At 36.0% G+C, this 19049-nt stretch overlaps 1 protein-coding gene across 2 annotated transcripts in view; it reads left to right on the top strand.

Annotated features, from left to right (window-relative positions):
- The window catches only part of TRHDE (thyrotropin releasing hormone degrading enzyme), a 213544-nt gene that overhangs the window by 170664 nt on the left and 23831 nt on the right, over nucleotides 1–19049 (top strand). For both annotated transcript variants that reach the window (XM_021528979.4, XM_021528977.4), the window contains exons 13-15: nucleotides 12471–12618; nucleotides 14725–14822; nucleotides 15254–15361. In XM_021528979.4, coding sequence (XP_021384654.2) covers nucleotides 12471–12618; nucleotides 14725–14822; nucleotides 15254–15361 — 354 coding nt within the window. The remainder of the gene's footprint in view (nucleotides 1–12470; nucleotides 12619–14724; nucleotides 14823–15253; nucleotides 15362–19049) is intronic.

A 19049-nucleotide genomic window follows, 5' to 3' on the forward strand; every position in this document is an offset into this window, starting at 1 on the left:
TTCATAAATGACTTCTAATGTAAACAGGTTATTTTACCATACTGTGGAGACTGTATTTCTTCAAAATACCCTGTCCTTCTTAAAAGCTTCTGAAGTACTTCCTAGTGTGCTCTTGAACTTGATACAGATAATACCAAAAGGTTTTGACTCAATTTTTCCGCTATTATAATATTGTCTGTCCTAATATGATTACTTCTGTGTCATTATACTGCTAATTGATTTTGTTTGTGGAGCAAGTGCAGCTCTTCTCTTTAGTAAAATTTAATAATATTTAGAGCTGGAGAAAAATGAAAGACAGTGCTCATATAAATTCTTCTGGAATGGCACATTTCATTTTTTTAAAGGTTGATTTCATTCCTCTGAAGTGAGTATCCTTCTACTGTCCAGCATAGAGATTTCTTGAAAATAAACAACATAAATGAATTTATACTACCAAGGAATATTTTAAACACTATAGCATTTAATTGCATTTTTTGTCCATTTTATATGGAAATACATTCCATCTTCATTCTTGCTGTATTTTGGTTTATATAGCATTCTTCAAGGAGAGTTGAGAGGAATAATAACAACAAAAGAAAGTTACAACCTGTTTGTTTTTCAGATTTTAAGCGTGATTCTTGGCTGTAGTGTATCCACATACCCGAACATAGCTCATGGCAATTCTTGTCCCATGTTCTTCAGCAAGAATAGCACCTTGACACTCCCTCTTCCTTTCTTCTTGAAGATTCTTTGTATGAGGTTTCAGTAGAATTTAAAAATATACTGATTCTAGTAAATGGTACCAATAAACATTGACTGAGAGAGCCCAGAAGCTACGAGAAGGCAAACAGAACTGTGGTTCTCATCTAAGCTTAAACAGTGCAGGGGGCAGATCAGGTAGCTGCAATAAGCAAGTGTCACAATAATTAACAAAGGTTGCACAGTTTAATAAGAGTGTGAATAACGTTGTCAGCTTCTCACATCTTTCTCTTTCCTTAGGATAAGAGGTCAGTTAGTGAGTATGTGAAGTTGGATGCCTTCCAATTTACTTTAGGCATCCCAAAGGTAGACCTGTAATCTGACATTCTCACCTTGTAGTGCACTGACAATTAATGGAGAGAAACATGCACCTGACCTCTCAAAACCACTTAACCACATAAGATAAATTACTCACTTAATGTTAGGAGTGTTGTGTCACCCTTGGTTCTTCCTTGATGGGCTCTAAATCTTCATAAAAGATTTCCCTCTATAAACTGGTTGACTTGATCTAGTATTATGTTAAAGAAATAGGTCTGGTTTATGTTTAATGTTAATCAGTGTTGAATCAGATGTGACTGTGAATATCTCTTTTACTGTCATCTAAAATAGCTGTTGTTGTTTCCAGTTCTGTAAGCACTGAATGAGAAAGCATGAAGCGGTGTCGTTGGTAATTGTTCTTAGGCTCCAAGGATGGATGACTGTGTTGGAGTGCTGTCCATTCCCATGCACAAATTAGGGACAGAGTGAGCTATAGTCTCTTCAAAGCTTGCCCCTGTAGGCTTCACAAATATGGAGAGCTGTATCAGAAATGAGCAACAAGAAAAAAATGGACCTTCAAAATTTTCTGTGAACTAAGTGACTTCCATGCTGTAGATGGCCTTCATATGTGTTCCTTTCTGTCAGAATTTCCTACAGCAGACCAAAACCAGGGTCCTGGTGCAGAGGGATAAATGATGAATTATGAGGATTGTTTTCCTGCTATTAAACAATTCTTTGTGGCTTGTTTCTTTCCAAGCTGTGAGTTCTGATGGCTCTATAAAACCCAAGTCTGAGGGCAAGGGAAAAGGCAGTACCAACCTGCTTTTAAATATATAAATCCAAATTTCCCTTGACACAAATTTATCTTTAACAGCTGATGCATTTGACTCCAAGATTGATTCCAGAAGTAAAATACTGAAGTAAGCTAATGATGACTCCAGATCAGTTTCTTACCAAATTTTTATAGAGAAAATAATTTAAAAAGTAAGTCGTGCTTAATCAAGAATAGACTTTTGGATCTTGAAAATCATGTCTTTAGAACCCCCTATTGTATTGTTTCTTGAAAAATTAATTCCTGACTGTGGAGTCTTGACACTGAGGAGAAAAAAAAATTACCCGTTCAGCTACCTGAGAAAGCACCAACCCACATAATCATTAGTTGTTCTTATTTCTGGAAACAGAGAGTTAACCTGTAACTAAGACTATATATTTATAGACTATATATTTATATTTCCATATAAAATCCAGAATTATTGGAAAAATATTTTCTTGAAATGTCTGGTGGAAATACATGCATTGCAAAACTAAACTATGGAATTGAAATGATCTTCACTACTGTTTTCCTTCAGAGAAATTAAGATTTCATTCCTTGTAGCATTTGAAGTCTTCCAGCATATATGGGCTAATTGGTTCCATATTACATTTGTTTGTGCTACTTCAAGTCCTGTTCAGTGTAATGTTGGGAGAAGTCAAGGCATTTGAGGGTTCCTTGTGAAATTCTCAGTCTGGATAATAAGTGGGTGACAAAATTAATGTACTTCAAAATGCTTCAAAATTTCAACAGCCACATTCAGGGTTGTTAGCTTTGTTTTGTTGGGCTATTCAGAAACAGTCATATAGGATCCATTTAAATCAGTAAACTGCAGTTCTTCTCTAGCCTTCGTCTTTACTCCTGATTGCATTTTCTAATAATTCATCTCAGAGGAAAATGAGATGTGTTCTACAGCTCCCTTAATTAGTGCCTCTGAGTACCAGCTAAGGGAGTATTAGATCAATACTTTGTATCACACTTGATTAATAGTGATATAGATTTACTGTTTTAATAAATGAGGCCTCATCTGAATTATTTCAGCAGATGCCACAGTAACTCCCATTCACTGTCAGGCAAATTTTGGTGATGGTTCACTAGCAATTGATTTAGATATGGTTTCCAACAGAAGTTGTTTGGTTTCTTTTGACATAAATACTCTCTCAGTGGGCCAAAGTAAATGTGCCTTTTTTAGAGAAAATAGAAAGTTTCAATTATTTTAAGGTAGCCATAATTCATTCCATATGCTGCATGTCAGTCCTAATGTTCTGTGACATATCACAGCACTGATATCTGCTTTATGTGGAGATACATATTTCAGCTAACATTTGCCTGTGTTCATAACATGAGGAATCAAAGCAATTCCTGCAGCTGAGCACACTAAAAGCCAATTCTGCTTTTGTAGTGTGTGTCATTTGTGCATCTGATCCTGTTATGTAGCTAAAGTCAGTAAAGCAAATTGTACAGCACATTCCAGGAAAGTGTTGGTGCTGTGAAAGTGTCTTGAAAGATAGAAATACTTGCCGAGAGTCAGAGAAGAAGTTGAAGATTCTTCAGCATGTACTATAAACCAACCCTGTAGATCCCTGCAAAGTGTTTAGTGCAGAGGGAAGTTTTTGGTCTAGTCATATCCCAGCAAAATTTTCCTAAATTATTTCTGGTACTTCCGACCAATTATAGCAGTAATTCTTTTATCCAGTAAACTACATTAACTCTATTAACTCTTAGCCAAACCCAGAATAAACTGTAAGGAAGACTTGACTCTTGTTTCAAGGGAGTGACAGACTTATTTTTAGCTAATGGTTGTTAACTTATTCTCTTTTTACCACATAGTCTTAGTCTCAGAGTTCAAGCTGGTCTCTGGAGTCAGCTTGGTATGGATGTATCCTTGTTGCAGTGCAGCTGCCAGGGGTTGCTGTGTAATGAGAGGGGAAGGGAGGAGTCTCTGAAATTTGTTTGGGGAGTATGAATTGAACCAAATCTGAATTATGCTTCAAAAAGCATTGGAGTCTGAGGTTAAACAAGAGGAGGAGTTAATGAGTGGAGCTTGCTGAAGGCTTCTTTGCAACTTCAAGTACTGGAAACAGAGCTACAAATATGGCTTGGCTTGAGGAATATATGTTGGTGGGGTGGGGGGAAGTATTCAAGCATACATTCATTCTCTGGGACTTCATAAAATTTACATAGCCCTTTGTGTCCCCCACTACTGCCTGATCAGCCCTAGTCTCTACCTCCCTCAACTATCCTCTTGAAACAAGCAGCTTTTTTGAAATCGAGTACCTTCCTTTCTGTGGGTCTGACAGAACTAATGTGGAGAGCAAAAGATCCTTCTGCTATATTGGTTAAGGTAGCAAAAACAAGGCATTTTGAAAAGCTGGAGGTGCTGATCTTATCACCTGGACTTTCCTAGCATCAGCAAAGGGTACAAGAATGAAGGCATAAACCAACTTTTCTAGTTATAAAAGACAAGACTGATGCCTCACTAGCATAAAGAAGGAAGTCTGCTGTCACAGGCTAGTCACTGCTTTGTCTGCTGTTTTGACCTGACTGCACCATTGCTTCACAGAAATGATCCTATCTTTTGAGCTTATCTGATTGCTGTTGACCAGGATTGTTGTCTAGAGGAGGTCTGGTCTTTGTCCATGTATGCTCTGTCTGCTGAAATGTTGTAATAGATTAGCTCCTTCCTGTCTGGATAGAAGTGTGTTTTCCTCTACCCAGAAATCAAGGAATAAATGACAGGAAGGAATGTGTTATGACTAAGGCACAGGGACTGAAGAAACCTGGGATGCTGTTTCTGCTATAGTCTTCCTAGGTGATCTTAGTAAAATAACTTAAATTGTTTGTGTCTTCTTCCTCTCTGCAAAGTGGAGATAAGAGGATAAGTGAGGGTTTAAGAGAATGTCAGAGAATCTTTTATTATAAATATGTTTATTGGGAATTGCCTTTAGAAAAGGAATATCCAATTCTGTAGATATTCTGGCAAACAGAATTTGGATTGTATATGTGTGTTCTGAAGATCAAAATTTGCTATCCATATGAAGTTTCTAGCTTTAAACACATATTTCACTTGAGTGACTGATATGCAAATTATAAACATTAGACCAGGCAAACAGGGAGTGATGAAAAAGTATTGTGCATAATAATAAAATAACTCAATTTTGATTCTGCTCAAACATGCTTTCATAGATACCATCACCTGTTGACAACTTAATGAATAGAAGAGCTGTTTCATTCTACCCTTCCCAACAAAAATCACCAAGAAAAAAAATAACACAATAATTGAGTCATCTGAAATTGATGTCTATTAGCCCCTGAAATACATTCAAATTTCTTTATTTAATTTAACTCTGTGAATTACATACTTCTCAAAAATCATAGCTTCATGATGATGGAAAACATGACATACCTTACTGCATAGCCTTAATTTTTAGCAGTAAGATTATTCCTTTTCTTCTTGTATTACTCCTTTTTAATTCATTTTTCTTTCATATGGGGAAGAAGAGGAAAGGAAAGATTGTGAACATACAGTTTGAAGGAGTATTTTTTTCAAGCATAGAGGGGTTTAGATTTGAGATTTTCTTCTGTTTTCAACAGAGGTGAGTAATTCAAATTTATATTAGTCTTTGCTTATGTGGCAACTCTAAAACTGTGGAAGATAATTTAAGCCACATAATACCCCGATAATTGCATTGAATTTGAGCTATTCTTTGTAGGATGCTTCAAATGCACTTGTGTGGAGTTGAATGTCACTTGAAGAGTCCTTAAATATTTTGCATGTGAGAAAACATAATAAGAAGCAGGCTTCACTTCAAACTGTCTTCCTCTCTGAATCTTTTAATGTTGGAGAGATTGAATTCTAATTAAATGTAGTTTTAAAAATGATCATATAAGCCAAAACTTGTTGTATTCATCAAAGAGCAGATACGCATTCCTCTCCTGTTTATGTGGTGGTACATAGCTGGTACAGATCATAATGGCTCCATCAAGTCACTTCAGCATCTTAGAAAAATAAAGTCTTTACATGGTCCTTATATAAAGTCAGCTCAATCCTGGGAGGGAAGTATGAGGCAAATTATTCTTTGATACTGGAGATCACAGGGCCTTTTTACAGATTATCCATTAGTTTTCTATAATAAAACATTCTTTCTGCAGCTTCTGTGGTTAAACATGGGTGCCAGTCATCCTAAGTATTTAATCGTTGACTTCTAGCCCTGCAGGAGCTGAAGGGGAAATCTGTGACTACAAGAGTTAATTTCCCAGTTCCATGGGTTGCCTTGCCCAAAGCTTTTTTGACATGTCAAGGTTCAACATACATGTCTTTACTCAGCTATCAAGGAATTGCTGTTAAAGAACTGTGGGAAAGAATATCCTGAATACATTGGTAGAGACATCAGTCCTTGATAGGTCCTGGAAAAATGAAAAAGGCAGATGCAGTTATACATGGATGTTCATTGGTGCCAGGTTTCTCTGTGAGTTATTCTAATCCACACACTTGACTGTTAAGGTAAAAGAATGAATCAACTGTTAAGAATCCGAACTTACTTTAAACCATCTCTAGGAGTTAATGAGTATAGTCTAATTATTCATATATTGCACATGCACAGAAACAGAACTGAGTTGCACATCTGTGTTCTGAAGAGCTGTGTTTTACCCCTTCAAAATTACCCAGACAAAAAGCTAGTCATGTTTTACACATTTCTAAGAAACAGACAAGGCAGGGTGAGTTTTAAACCAGCAGCAAGTAAATCACCTCATTTCCATTGTTTCATAATGTAGACCAGTTTGCTGCCAGCTTGGATTTTCTAATTTTGATTTAAACACATGACTTATAATGTCTTTGTTGGGTGGTGGGACTAAAGGATTTATGGTGCCCTTGTATGTGGGACTCTCATCACTGTGTGGCAACCCTGTCGTTTTTGTGACTGAGTCTGTTTGACTGCTGCTGGATTTATGATAGAAATAATTCAGAACAGAGTAATAATTTTCCCTTGGCAATTACACTACCATTTGGTACTTTGTCCCTAAGGGGAAAATGAATGTGCTGGGATCTGTCCATAAGTTCAGTGGCTCATTGTAAAGAACAAATCAAGGTCAGAATGCAGTTGAAACACACTGATGTTTCAAAATATAATGTAGATCTTCTGCTTTTATCTGACTCATTAAAACCTCATGTAATTTAAAGATTATTTTCGATTGCCATGAGATATTTATTGGGAATTCTTTTTGAGAGAAATTTCATTACTTTGTTCAGTACTTTTTTTTTCTGTTCATTGCCTCTTTCCTCTGTAGCAATGGCTACTATACAACTTCTCCAGTGTAAGCAGGACAGTACCTTGCTAAGCATTGGTGCTTATGATATTATGTGATAGGATATCATAAACCACATAATACTTATATATAACTTCTGGAAAATCTTTTTCCACCTCTGTCCTTTCATAAAAATGATAGATCACATTTTCAATACAGTTTGTCAGCAGTCTCCTTTGACATGAAAAACCTGCTGAACCAGGATGTTTGTCTAGAGGTAATTTGTCTAATAACTAAACCAAATCTTTTTGCTAGTCCATATTCCTGTTCTCCTGTTCTCCCCTTCAGTTTGGCAGGCAACTGTGAAATCGGGAACATAGACAGTAAGACAAAACTCAAGTGGTGCTGTGTTTCTAACACATGGTCTCATGTATAGTGGTGGCTACAAAATGATTGATGTGGTAAACTGATGGGTTAGAACAGTTATGTAAAAATTGATAAAGCAATGAAGCATCTCAAATGTGATCTTTTTGATCAGATTTTGCTTTTGTAGTCATGTGTTTCAAATTACTCAGTGTGGGGAAAGTTGGCTAAGAGAGGGCTTGTAGAGGCTGTTTTATGTCTAGGCTGCTTTCTGTATTACCCGTGATGTCAGATCAAAACTCTTTAATCTGAAGCACTATAAAGGGGGATGTCTGCTTTTCATAGTTTATACTGAAGATATGTAAACAACAGAACATTTTATATATAACATGAAATGGATCTGTTGGTACTCTTCTATGAATATTTGCAGGGCAAAAGATCAGAGCTATGATATTCTTATCTCCTCTTGGCAGAGCAGTGCTGAAATAGTAGTATTCCTAGGATATCCATTGGTAGAGGCCTATATAAACAAAAGAAACTTTTGTCAGGAATGACACTGGTATGAATCTGCTTTGGGTAGGGAGATGAGTTCTTAAGACTCTTTTAATTCCAGATTCTATAGATGAAGTTTTGTAAACTTTTTAACCTCGCCCTTGAGAAATGTTTTACCTGAACATCAGTATGCTTTCAGCCACTGTTTATGTATCATCACTGTTTAATTTCACTAATTTTTCTCTTGCAATACTTGCAGAACTATCCTAGGTTCCTCTATGTAATTTTTTAAGGAAGAGATATATGCTTGCTAAGATTCCCAGGTGGCTACTGGAGATATACCTAGAAAAAACTACCTGTTTCAGACTAGACATAAGATCACACATCACAGTATTTCTGTGGTGTTTATGCTTGTTACCTAGTTTCAGTATAGCTCATAATCAGTTCTTCCCCTAATGACACACAATATTTCAATTTTCTTCCAAGATGGCTAGGCTAGAAAAGAACTTTGTCTCTTAGCCCTGTCTCTTATGCATTTTGACTTTGACAGGCAATATCTGATAGTAATTTTGCTGGACTTAAGAATAGCAATATGATTGATGGTAAAAAGACACAAGAAAAATAAGGATTTCTGTCACTGACCTTCCAGTGACTTTCTAGAAATAGAGAGGAATAAGTCAAGCTTACAATAGAGAGTAATAAGTCAATGTGTAGAGTATCTACTGAACTTACACTCTGTAGTACCATTGAGTGAATATTTCTAGTCAATTATATGACAAGGAAATCATTTTACTATTTTGCTTTTGATGGGAAGGTTGCTAGTTTTAGTTTTCTTGTTACTGTTATAATGATTGTGAAACACTTCTGTTCAACATTTCCACAGATCTGTGTTTTTCCAACAGAGTTCACAGAGATACTCAGAACAGACTCATTCTCTGTTCTGCTTTTTTTCCTCATTTGGGTTATTGTCCTACTCCCTAAATGCTTTTGTTGACTAGGTCCTATATAACCATCTTTGAACCTAGTTGTTCCAGGCTAGTGTAGGAGAATCCTAGAATCATGCCAGCACCCTTTGTCTGGTTTGCCACTGTTCAAGTGAGCCCAGTGCAACTTGCTGAATGCAGTATTCCCTGGGAAAGAAGTGTCTTGAAGTCACTCTTAGCACTGGACAAGATTTTAGTGTAAACTAAGAGTGTGACTGTACTAAAATACAAAAGTTAAGAAACCAGTTGTTGTGCTTTGTGAAGATGCAGAATATTAGAGAATAGTTCATCACACTGTCACACTGCTTTATCAAGGTTCTTTCTTCTGCTGACCTGGTTGTCATGGTAGTCATGCTACCTCCTAGGACACTTCACACAGGTCCTAGATTTGTGATCTGGATTTTAGGACTTCTTCTACATTTTATGGTTTATGGTTTATCTCTTTTATGGCTTAGGGTGAGAGTTTCTCCTTAGATCCTATTTTCTGAATCACGAATATAAAGATTAGCAGACTTAGTGTTTGGCTTTACTCTTACTAAATATTTCCTTTCTGTTTTTTCTTTTTTTTTTTTTTTCTGAATGAAAATACTCCTCAAGGTATTAAAACTGTAGTATATTGTTAATAATTTATAACATATGCATTATATGCCACTTTTTATGCAAACAATAAATGTACTTACTACGTCTTGACAAAAGGAAGCTATTTAATGCCAAATAATCTAGGAGTGCAGTGTATTTGGAGTAAAAAGTTCATAAACATGGCTTAGTGATTAGGGTAAAAGAGCAGGGCTATCATAGTTTTCTGTGGGCATCCATGAAGTAGAATAATGTAAAATATGAAGAACATTCTGCCAAGATAATGTTCCTGAAGCACTTACATTTTCTTCAGGAAAGTTGCTGTCTTAAATGCCACTGTAAGAAGATTGGAGATATGTCTCTGCTTAAGTTCTCTCAGCGGTTCATTTTAGCATCTGGACTGCTCAGCATGTGCTGACAGAAGAGTTTAACATCAGTTTTAGCAGCCATAACCACTTTTCCTCTAAACCATTATCTGAAGTGATTAATTTGTTGTCATTTATATAATAATGACAAGAATCTTCCTTCATGCCCAAGAATCCTTCATCTCCCTTCATCCCTCCCAAGAATCTCCCTTCATCCCCATCCCTTCTCTTGGAATCAATTGGTTGATGTGTGGTTGAGGGGGTGATTCTGATGACACTGGGCATAAGTTCTTCTAGGGCCATACCCAGAAAGGAAAGGAGGGTCAGGAGTAAACAGGAAAAAATCTAACTTTGCCACAGTCTGTTCATGTAAATTGCATAATACTCTTAGGGAAACAGTAGAAAAAGGGAGAGTCAGGGGGTCAGACAGGCATAATTTAATAGTCTCATAAATCTGGAAGTTAGAAGAAGTGAGTGATGAGAGTAACAGCTGTTGTGAAGAGGATTAGTGAGTATCATCATCCAAGAATCATGATTTTGAAACTCATCAGGAAGCTCTGAACTCAGGAATAAGACTTCAATCTCTGTGTTCACTTATATGTCTTTATGGAGAAATTAAGCTTAAAAAGAAATAATCTGTTTGTTTCACACTGTTGATTTCCTTTCTGCACTCAGTATAAGTAGATTTAATTTCAAAATAAATTTAAATGTTCATTAGTGCAGTTATAATAAACATTAATATGTTTATTCCTTAAGCAGCAGTTTCCTAGAGCTATTCCTCTTGTTTTCACTCCACACTTTTTCATGTCAATCAAATTATAAGTAAAAATAATTACAAATTCTGTTAGAAAATAATGATGTATATACAACCTTAGTGTACCTCTTTGCTAACAATATCGCCAATATTTTTAGCTGCAGTCAGTCCAGCATGCTTCTGGCTCCAGTAATTATGTTTAGAAATCTTTACAAAGTATTAAGACATAGAACTCATCTTAATGATACTCTGCTGCTACAACACCTATAAAATGGAGTAGTCTTCTGTCTTCAGATGCACTGGACTTTGTCCACAGCCTACTCTAAATGCTTTACCACTTTCATTTCATGTCTGCTCAGTTCCTCAGTTGGCACAGTGGGCTTCCCAAGTGATTTTGTTTTTCGTGCTTGAGTATGTGCTGGAGGCAGAGTTGAAAACAGAGCTGATAAAATGCAGACAAAAATGACATGAAGCAGACTGGAGGGTGGGATAGATACTTTTGAAATCTGTTACATGAACTCACTTCTTTCCTGAGAACATGAAGGGAACAGAGTGTAATTCTTGAAACAGAGAGTGCAAAAAATGAAGGCCTGCAAGATGTGGTGCATGTTGCAAGGATACAAACTATTTCAAGCAGAGAGGCAGCTTTTACATGTTATTACAGCAGAGATAAAAATTTGTATTAACATGTATGCAATGGTTAATTTCTGTACTAATATGCGTAATTTTGTTTGCTATACGTTTGCATTTCTTCCACATTGATGGAAATTAGAGGAACATGTACAATGAAGGAGAAAAACTAGTCTATGAAGCTATATCATTCTGTAACCTATTAAATAGAACTTTGTAGAATGTATCTTGCTGATTTTAATTATTTAATGAAAAGAGAATCAGTATCTCCTCTCTAGGCAGATAGTTAAGTCCTTTTGGATTTAAACACCTGCATCAGGGGAAGAGTAGACAATTTGTTTCTGGAAAGCTCACACCCACAGGGTTGCATTTTGTTTCTGTACTCTGGATAGTTAAGAAAAAAGTGCTGTTCTGAAAAAGAAAGTGAGAGCAAAAGCTAAAGCTAGGCATTTTCTGTATTTGGATTTTAAAGTAACTTTCAAATGCTTGTATCTGTATTGCGTTTTACATGTAATGCTGTTATTTCAGAACCTTTCCTGTACCCCTCCCTACACTCTTTCTCATGCAGGGGGATGTCTTTTATGATTGCAAAATATGGGACAAAATTTTAGCTGGTTAAATAATAAACACCTGAAAAAAAATATGTAATTTATGTGCAAAGTGATGGAACATCCTGAACCAAAGTGATGTCACTGGATAAGTCCTTCCAAAGTGACTTAAGGTGGATAGAAGACAAGGAAGTTCTAAAGGAGCAAGGAGAATAACTGCAGAACTAAAGCTTTTTTCTTCAGCACTAGTTATTTTCAATTGTTGATGGTCAGTAGAAATGTTTTCTCAAGCAAAATGCCTTTCGTTGCTGATTTTATGCAGGCAGGTTTCTATCTTACAAATCAACAAAGCAGCACCTTCCTTTTGTTTTGGATATTTTTGATTTTTTTTTTCCTTAAAGGCAGTTACTTATTCATTCATGTCTTTCATAGCCACAGGAATCCATTCAAAGTAGGGATAGCTTGTCTGATTTTCTTTCATGTGTGTTCATGCCTTACTTGATCAAGTCAGTATGCTTCTGTGTGTTGGGAGAGACTGCAAGTTGCTGGTTTTTTAATAAGGTTGATTTTTATGTCATTAAAGTGTGACGAGTTTATTATGTTTTTTCTGCATTTTAATTTCATTTGGGAAAAAAGAAGTTGTTTTTGTCCCATCGTGAATATCTTCTGAAAACCAATTTAATACTAACTTCTTTTATTCTGCAGAGCTGGTTATTTGCCTCAAAATATTCCTTTGGAGATTATGAGGTACCTTTCAGAGGAAAAAGATTTTCTGCCTTGGCATGCTGCCAGCCGAGCTCTTTATCCTCTAGATAAATTGCTGGACCGTACAGAAAACTACAATATCTTCAATGTAAGAGATACAGTCTTCCTCTCTTTCTTCCTCTAGTTCTTCCTGTCTTTCTTCCACTTACTCTGTCTGTCCTTCCTGCCTTTCTTCCTTTCGCCTCTTACTCTCTCATATTATTGCCAAGATTTGAACTGTTCCCCAGGCAGATCCTGTTAATGACCTAGGGATATTAACTTTCTTTCTAATTACTCTTTATTTAAACATAGCAATTATCAAGCTTTGGTTCATTTGCAATTGAACAGTGATAACTGTTGTTTGAGGCATATCTGACTAGAAGAAGGAAAGGTAAGTATCCCTCATGTAAAATGTTATGACAAATAAATTATTTCACTTAAAAGTATTCTATTGCCATATTTTCTCTTTTGAGGAGCCCCATGGTGATATTTAGGTGGATGCCCAAGATCAGCAAGAACAGCAAATATAGGCACAGCTGAACAGAATACATGCAACTGAAGCAAAGATTTGTAGTCATTATTTCATCCCAAAATCCGTGGTGAATTCAATGCAGTTACCTTAATTAACAAGAATTAGATCACTGTTGAGTCAAAAGCCCATTCATAATTGTGTCCAAAGGGACAGCAGTAATAGCTCACAGTAGATAATTAAGATAGACATGGCAAATATTTTAACATTTATCTGTAGCTACACTGAAGCATGGTTTATGAAGTATACGGGATTTGACTGCAGCCAGTGACAATTACGAACTCTTGGGGTTTTTATTCACTATGAATTTTATGTAGTCTACATATTTTCAACAGCCAGCATATGGTAACTTTATGTAATGTTGTAAAGTCTTCAAATGAAAGAGATTTTTAAAGCCTGAAATGCCTAAGAATGCTTTTTTCTTCTTAAATGTGTATCTGTTTGTGTGTATGTGACCATAGACACCATGCTCAGAGAGGAGAAAGTAAAGGTGATTATATGTATATATGTAGAAATTAATACATATGTAGATATGTAGATAAACACACACACACACAGACACACACACACACACACACACATCCCATACATACACAGAGTTACCTGATGACACGGAAAATTATTTTTGTAGAACATATACTAAGGCCTACATGTAAACCAGAGCCATAATGTAAAATGCCGTTGAAATAATTTGCATATTTAGTCTGTTGTTAATTGTAAAGAAAAATTCTTAGGTGACTGCCATTGCTATTTCACTTTTAAACATGGTTGTATAAAGAAAACACAATTTTAATAAATAAAACCAGTAAAATTCACAGCTGGCTTATGTTTTATCACTACTAATGGGAGTTTTGAAAGCCGAGGTGATAGCAGAGAAAATAAAAAGTCTTTTTAGTCACAAAATACATATCTGCTAGAGAAAGCTGCAGTATGAATCTTCTTTTGTGTTGACATATATACATGCCTGTGCATCTGTAATAATAAAATAGATGCTCTCTTACGCAGTTCTGTATATCTCAGTTCTCTTTTTCAAATTGGTAAATTCCACTGCAAAAAGATTACACTGAATACAAAGACAGTGGTTTTCTTCAAAACTGGTCAGAATATATAAATATGTCGTCCCCGTAAAAAGTAGAAGTTGCTAAAATATATCTTGTGCTTGTTTTTTTCCTTGAGCACACCGGGAGCCTCAACTTAAAGCATAGTGTCATTAAGTGTACAAAGCTTATTTGCAGCCACATTCTTATGTATTCTGAAGTCAATTGACTGTACCCAAATAATGTTTTGGCCATGGCTATGGATATTAAAACAGTGTTCTTTTAAAAGTGAGTATGCAGAGAGTAGTTAAGATTGGCCACAAAGTAGAAATTAAGGTATTGGCAGTCTTGTAATTTTTTCAGCTGTGCATTGTGAGTCCAAAGTAGCATGTAATAGACTTTTGAACTTAATATATTTTATAACAATCAATTGTCTTATACTAGGCATCTAATCAAGTAGCTTGTCTAGAGATTGCTTCTTACTATAGCAGTGAAGGAAGATTATAAGTGGACAAGTAGCTTTGCTGTATCTTTGGAATTGGACATTATTTGAGGGTACAAAGAGAGACAAAACCTCACTAGCCAGCAGTATTTCAATTTCAAGTCAAATTATTTTTAACATTAAATATACTTTTCTTTTTCTCCTCAGGAGTATATTTTAAGACAAGTGGCATCAATGTATCTGAAGCTTGGATGGCCAACAAACAATTTAAACAAATCACTTGTTCAAGCATCATACCAACATGAGTACTGTTATATTTACTTTTTTATTGATTATTTGTGAAATATAATTATAGAAATGCACCCTCCAAAAATTTAGTCATGCTTAGCTTAAATCAGTCATAATTCCTTAGCTCTGTCACCCTACTGTTTTTTTCCATTCTCAGTTTCAGGGAAAGCTGAAACATGCTGTGAGATTACAGTGGATTTCTAAGAACTTGTACTCATGTAACCACAGAGGTCAGGAAGAGAGCCTAAGTGTAAATGGGGGCTGGTTTTGATCCATATCCTTTCTTTAGTTGTTGCAAGCATTAAACTGACACTGAGATTTGTAAAGCCAGATTGTCTTTGATATGTTGCCCAACTAGTGGTTGCTGTAACTGTTGTAAGAAGTATTTTTTTGTAAACATTCAAACACATTTGTTAAAGCACCTTATTGTTTTCTTTAATTTGGACAGAGAGTTGCGTCGGGAAGTCATCATGTTGGCCTGCAGCTTCGGGAACAAACACTGTCACCAACAGGCTGCAACGTTAATCTCTGACTGGATTTCTAGCAATAGGAACCGGTAAGTGGAGCTGAAATGTGTATTTCACATTTTTCCTACTGAAAGGCAGTACAGCTCTTCCTTTCCTGCCTGCCGTGTCTGCTGTGCCCTCTTTCGCAAAGATTTTTTTACAGAAGAAAGCAGAAGTTTGCTGGCTGTCATTTAAAAATGTCTGTGGAGTTTCAGAATGAATTATTTCACTTTGCATATATGAGTGGGAGGAGGAGATTCTTTCCATTCCTGGTAAATTGCTGTTGGATAATTCTATGCTAGACGATGAGAAGGCGGGTTTTAAGGATGGATTTAAAGGAAGAAAGATGAGTGAACACCATGTTGTCAGACAAACATGAAACCTGTGTTGAGGTAAGAGAGCAGAAGGTGCTAAACATTTAAAGAAGTGATAGGGGTTAGAGACAGAAAGACTGAGAAGTAAGGAAGGAGATGTGTTGGACGGAAATATTACAAGGTACTTAAGGGTGAAGACTTGAAAATTAATGTGATTCAGGAATACATGGAAAAGCTTGTGTAAAGTTTCAGAGAGCAGATAATATTAGAGCTGATGCCTTGAGCATAAGCAGCGCTGTAGTGGTTTGACAGCAAGTATGTAAGTTAGGCTGTCAAGACACAGGTTTCTTCAGGTGAGGCAGAGGAACATGGGCAATGGATTGTGTATGAATTTTATATTTTAAAGCAACATATCTTTCTAAGAAATATGAAATAACTGAAATTTCAAATACATAAGTATGTAGTGTTCTATGAGATCAGTGCAGAGTATAGGTTAAGACCACAACTTCTTTAGAAAGAATAGTGGATTTTCTGATTATGTGAAATATTTGCACTGTATACATTTGTGCATGGCACGATATTTTGGTTTAAAAGAGAATATTTTACTTTCAAATACAAAAGAAAAAGATAAGAGAAAAAGTCTAACATTTTTAGTCACAGTCTTGTGTTAGCTTGGCAAAAGGATCAGATCTTTCTAGCCATACAAGTAAGCAGAATTTTTCAGAGATCTTTTGGACTTATCAGTGTTTGTTTGCATTTAGTTTATCTGTGTTTAGTCTTTGTAATCTTTAAAAATCCTTTACAGGCATACCCAGTTACGTAAGTATCCAAGTGTCTTTTAAAACCAGCCATGAAGGGAAATTACATTCCTATATGACTTCAAAACTTCTGGGGAAAAAAAAAAAAAAAAAAAAGCTTGAAACTATCACTATGTACCTTTAAGTAAGATGTGTGTGAGCTGGAGGGTTTTCTTGTATAGGGTGACACCAGACATATTTACCATGAATTATATACCCCAGGGTTTTATATGAATTCTTATCATAAGCAGCAACAATCAGTATGAAGCTATTTAAAGAGGCAATTAAAGAGAAAGAATCATTGCAAATAGTCTGAAAAAGTAATTTGCTTAGATATCCATTTGCAAAATTAGTTAATCAAACCTAGCATTATCTATTAGCATGCACAGCAGTAGATTATTCACTGTTAAAAAAGCTGTCACCCTGCAAAGCTACCTGCCTGTGTCTTTCCAATAAGATTAAGAAAGAAGAGAAAAACATAACAAAACACAAGCTTATTGCTTTACTAACAGTAGGAAGAGAGAAAAGGAATATATTTAAGGAGCTGTCTGAAGATTCATCTTAGCATTTCAATGGGACCATTTTTGGTAGCAGAAGATTGTGGTCGCCAGCATATGATGAGTATTATGATAAAAGCGCCACAGCAGGGCAGAGGAGAATAGCTACTAAGTTAAAGCAATGTGTTTCTCAAAGAAGCTGCACAGTTTTGAAAAATGGCTGCAGCAAATAATGTAATTACACAATAGAGATTGACAGTCAGCTGATAAATAGGGGCACAACTGGCAAAGAAGATAGAGACACACTTATTTGTTTTTTAAGGTTGTAGGATTTGTTCTGTCCTGCACTCCAGAATTTCCCAGTTTTCTCAGAACAGAATGCAACTAATATATGAGCAAAACTCGTTTCCTATCTACTTACATTGAAACAACATTACAAAGACTACTATTAATAGCAGCTCAGTAAACATAAAATCAGCTTGTGTTTTACAATAACAGCATTCGTAGGCTATGTCAGTGTTCTCTCAGGAATGTTCAGATCCTATTGAATCAGAGCACCTTTACTCAGTTTAAGCTAACTCAGACTGAAACCTGAAAGTATAACAAGGGCTCTTTTCCCTGCTTTTTTACTGAGAAACTGATGATCCCACGAGCAGAATTTAATTAGCATGGTGTTTGAGTCATGCTTCTGCCTCTTTTAGCACTTCCAAGGCAATAACTAGCTCAAGTGCAAAGGGCAAGCAGATAAGTATGAGATACATGCAGAGAGCACATCTAAGAGGTACCAGTTTGTATTCTTTGTCATCAATCAAGTGTTTTGCTCAGTTTGATGGCCTTTACAGCTGTTTGTGAATTTGCTGCAAACAGCCCCCTCAGAACCTGTAAGATTCCCTCAGAGCTTGTTTCCTCACAAAGAAGAGGAACTCATGCTGCTCCTCTTTCTCCAGACTTCTCTGACAACTGGTGAGAACAGTTGGTGACAGATTCATAAACTCTTATGTATCCTTGCCTATTTCATTCCTTATCAGCAAATACTGTAAATGTTCTTGGGTTTGCCACTCCCTCTTCTGCAACAGAACCATGTAATTGACTAATGATTGCAAAAAGTCTGGTTTTGGTGGGTTTGCATAGCCAGAGCACAAAAACAAAGTTCGAGAGAACTCAGAGATATTTTATATATAGATGTAATTTGAGTGTCACTGTGACAGTAAAAACAAAGGTAAATTTGCAACATTACTGCCCATCACCCCCCAGAAAGTTTATTCTGGAAGATGACACAAATTTTTCAAAGCGGTAGAGACAATGGAATTAGGTTTGTGTCTCAAGATTTTAATCAAGTGAAAATTAAGTCAATACTAAATTAAAATGTGATATTAAATACCACATAAATGCGCAGTCAGTAAATCATATAAGGGAGGTTTTTGATTCCCTGGCAGTTACTGCCGTTAAAGTTGAAATAACTGTAACAGAGAATATGCTTTTAATAATAATGAAGAAATGCTAACATCCGTAACTTTTTTAGCTACATTATTAATCTATGACTTTTTAGATGTTCCTTTGAGATGTTTTTTCTGTTTTACTTGTAATACTTAGTTTTGGATTAAGTGTCAGGTAGTACAGTAACATCTATCTCTGCTTTACTGGCATATGCTTACAATTGCTGTGGTTTTTAGTAATTATATTTAATCTGGTAGGTCCAGAAATTAATTACCATCTACTCTTTACAATAAGAAAGTGATTGTGATATCAGATACTGTTTGCATTTTGTAATTACATACTCTTTACTGTGCAAATAATTTGCCACTGTTCACCAAGTAAAATAATGGTCATTCTTGGCACAAGACCAGAGGTCCTCTTGTATTTTCAGTACTGTTTGAAAAAGCCCTTAGACTTCCACCTATAGTACTGCAGATTTTCTTCTGGAATTAATGATAAAACCCCATTTATATGTGATCTACAGCTCTAGCCTCTATGCATGAAAGTGGAAGTCAGTTGAGAGGCTGTGAAGACTCGAATTTCTAAAGTGCCTTAGGTATTTCTTCATTTTTGGATGCCTGGCTCATAGGGCACAATCAGACGCTCAGAGTTATGCTTCCTAAGGGGGATTTAGGGGCCTCTAAAAATGCAGCT

The sequence above is a fragment of the Lonchura striata genome, chromosome 1A, assembly GCF_050655825.1.
Source record: "Lonchura striata isolate lonStrDom1 chromosome 1A, ASM5065582v1, whole genome shotgun sequence".
NCBI classification, from domain to species: Eukaryota; Metazoa; Chordata; class Aves; order Passeriformes; family Estrildidae; genus Lonchura; species Lonchura striata.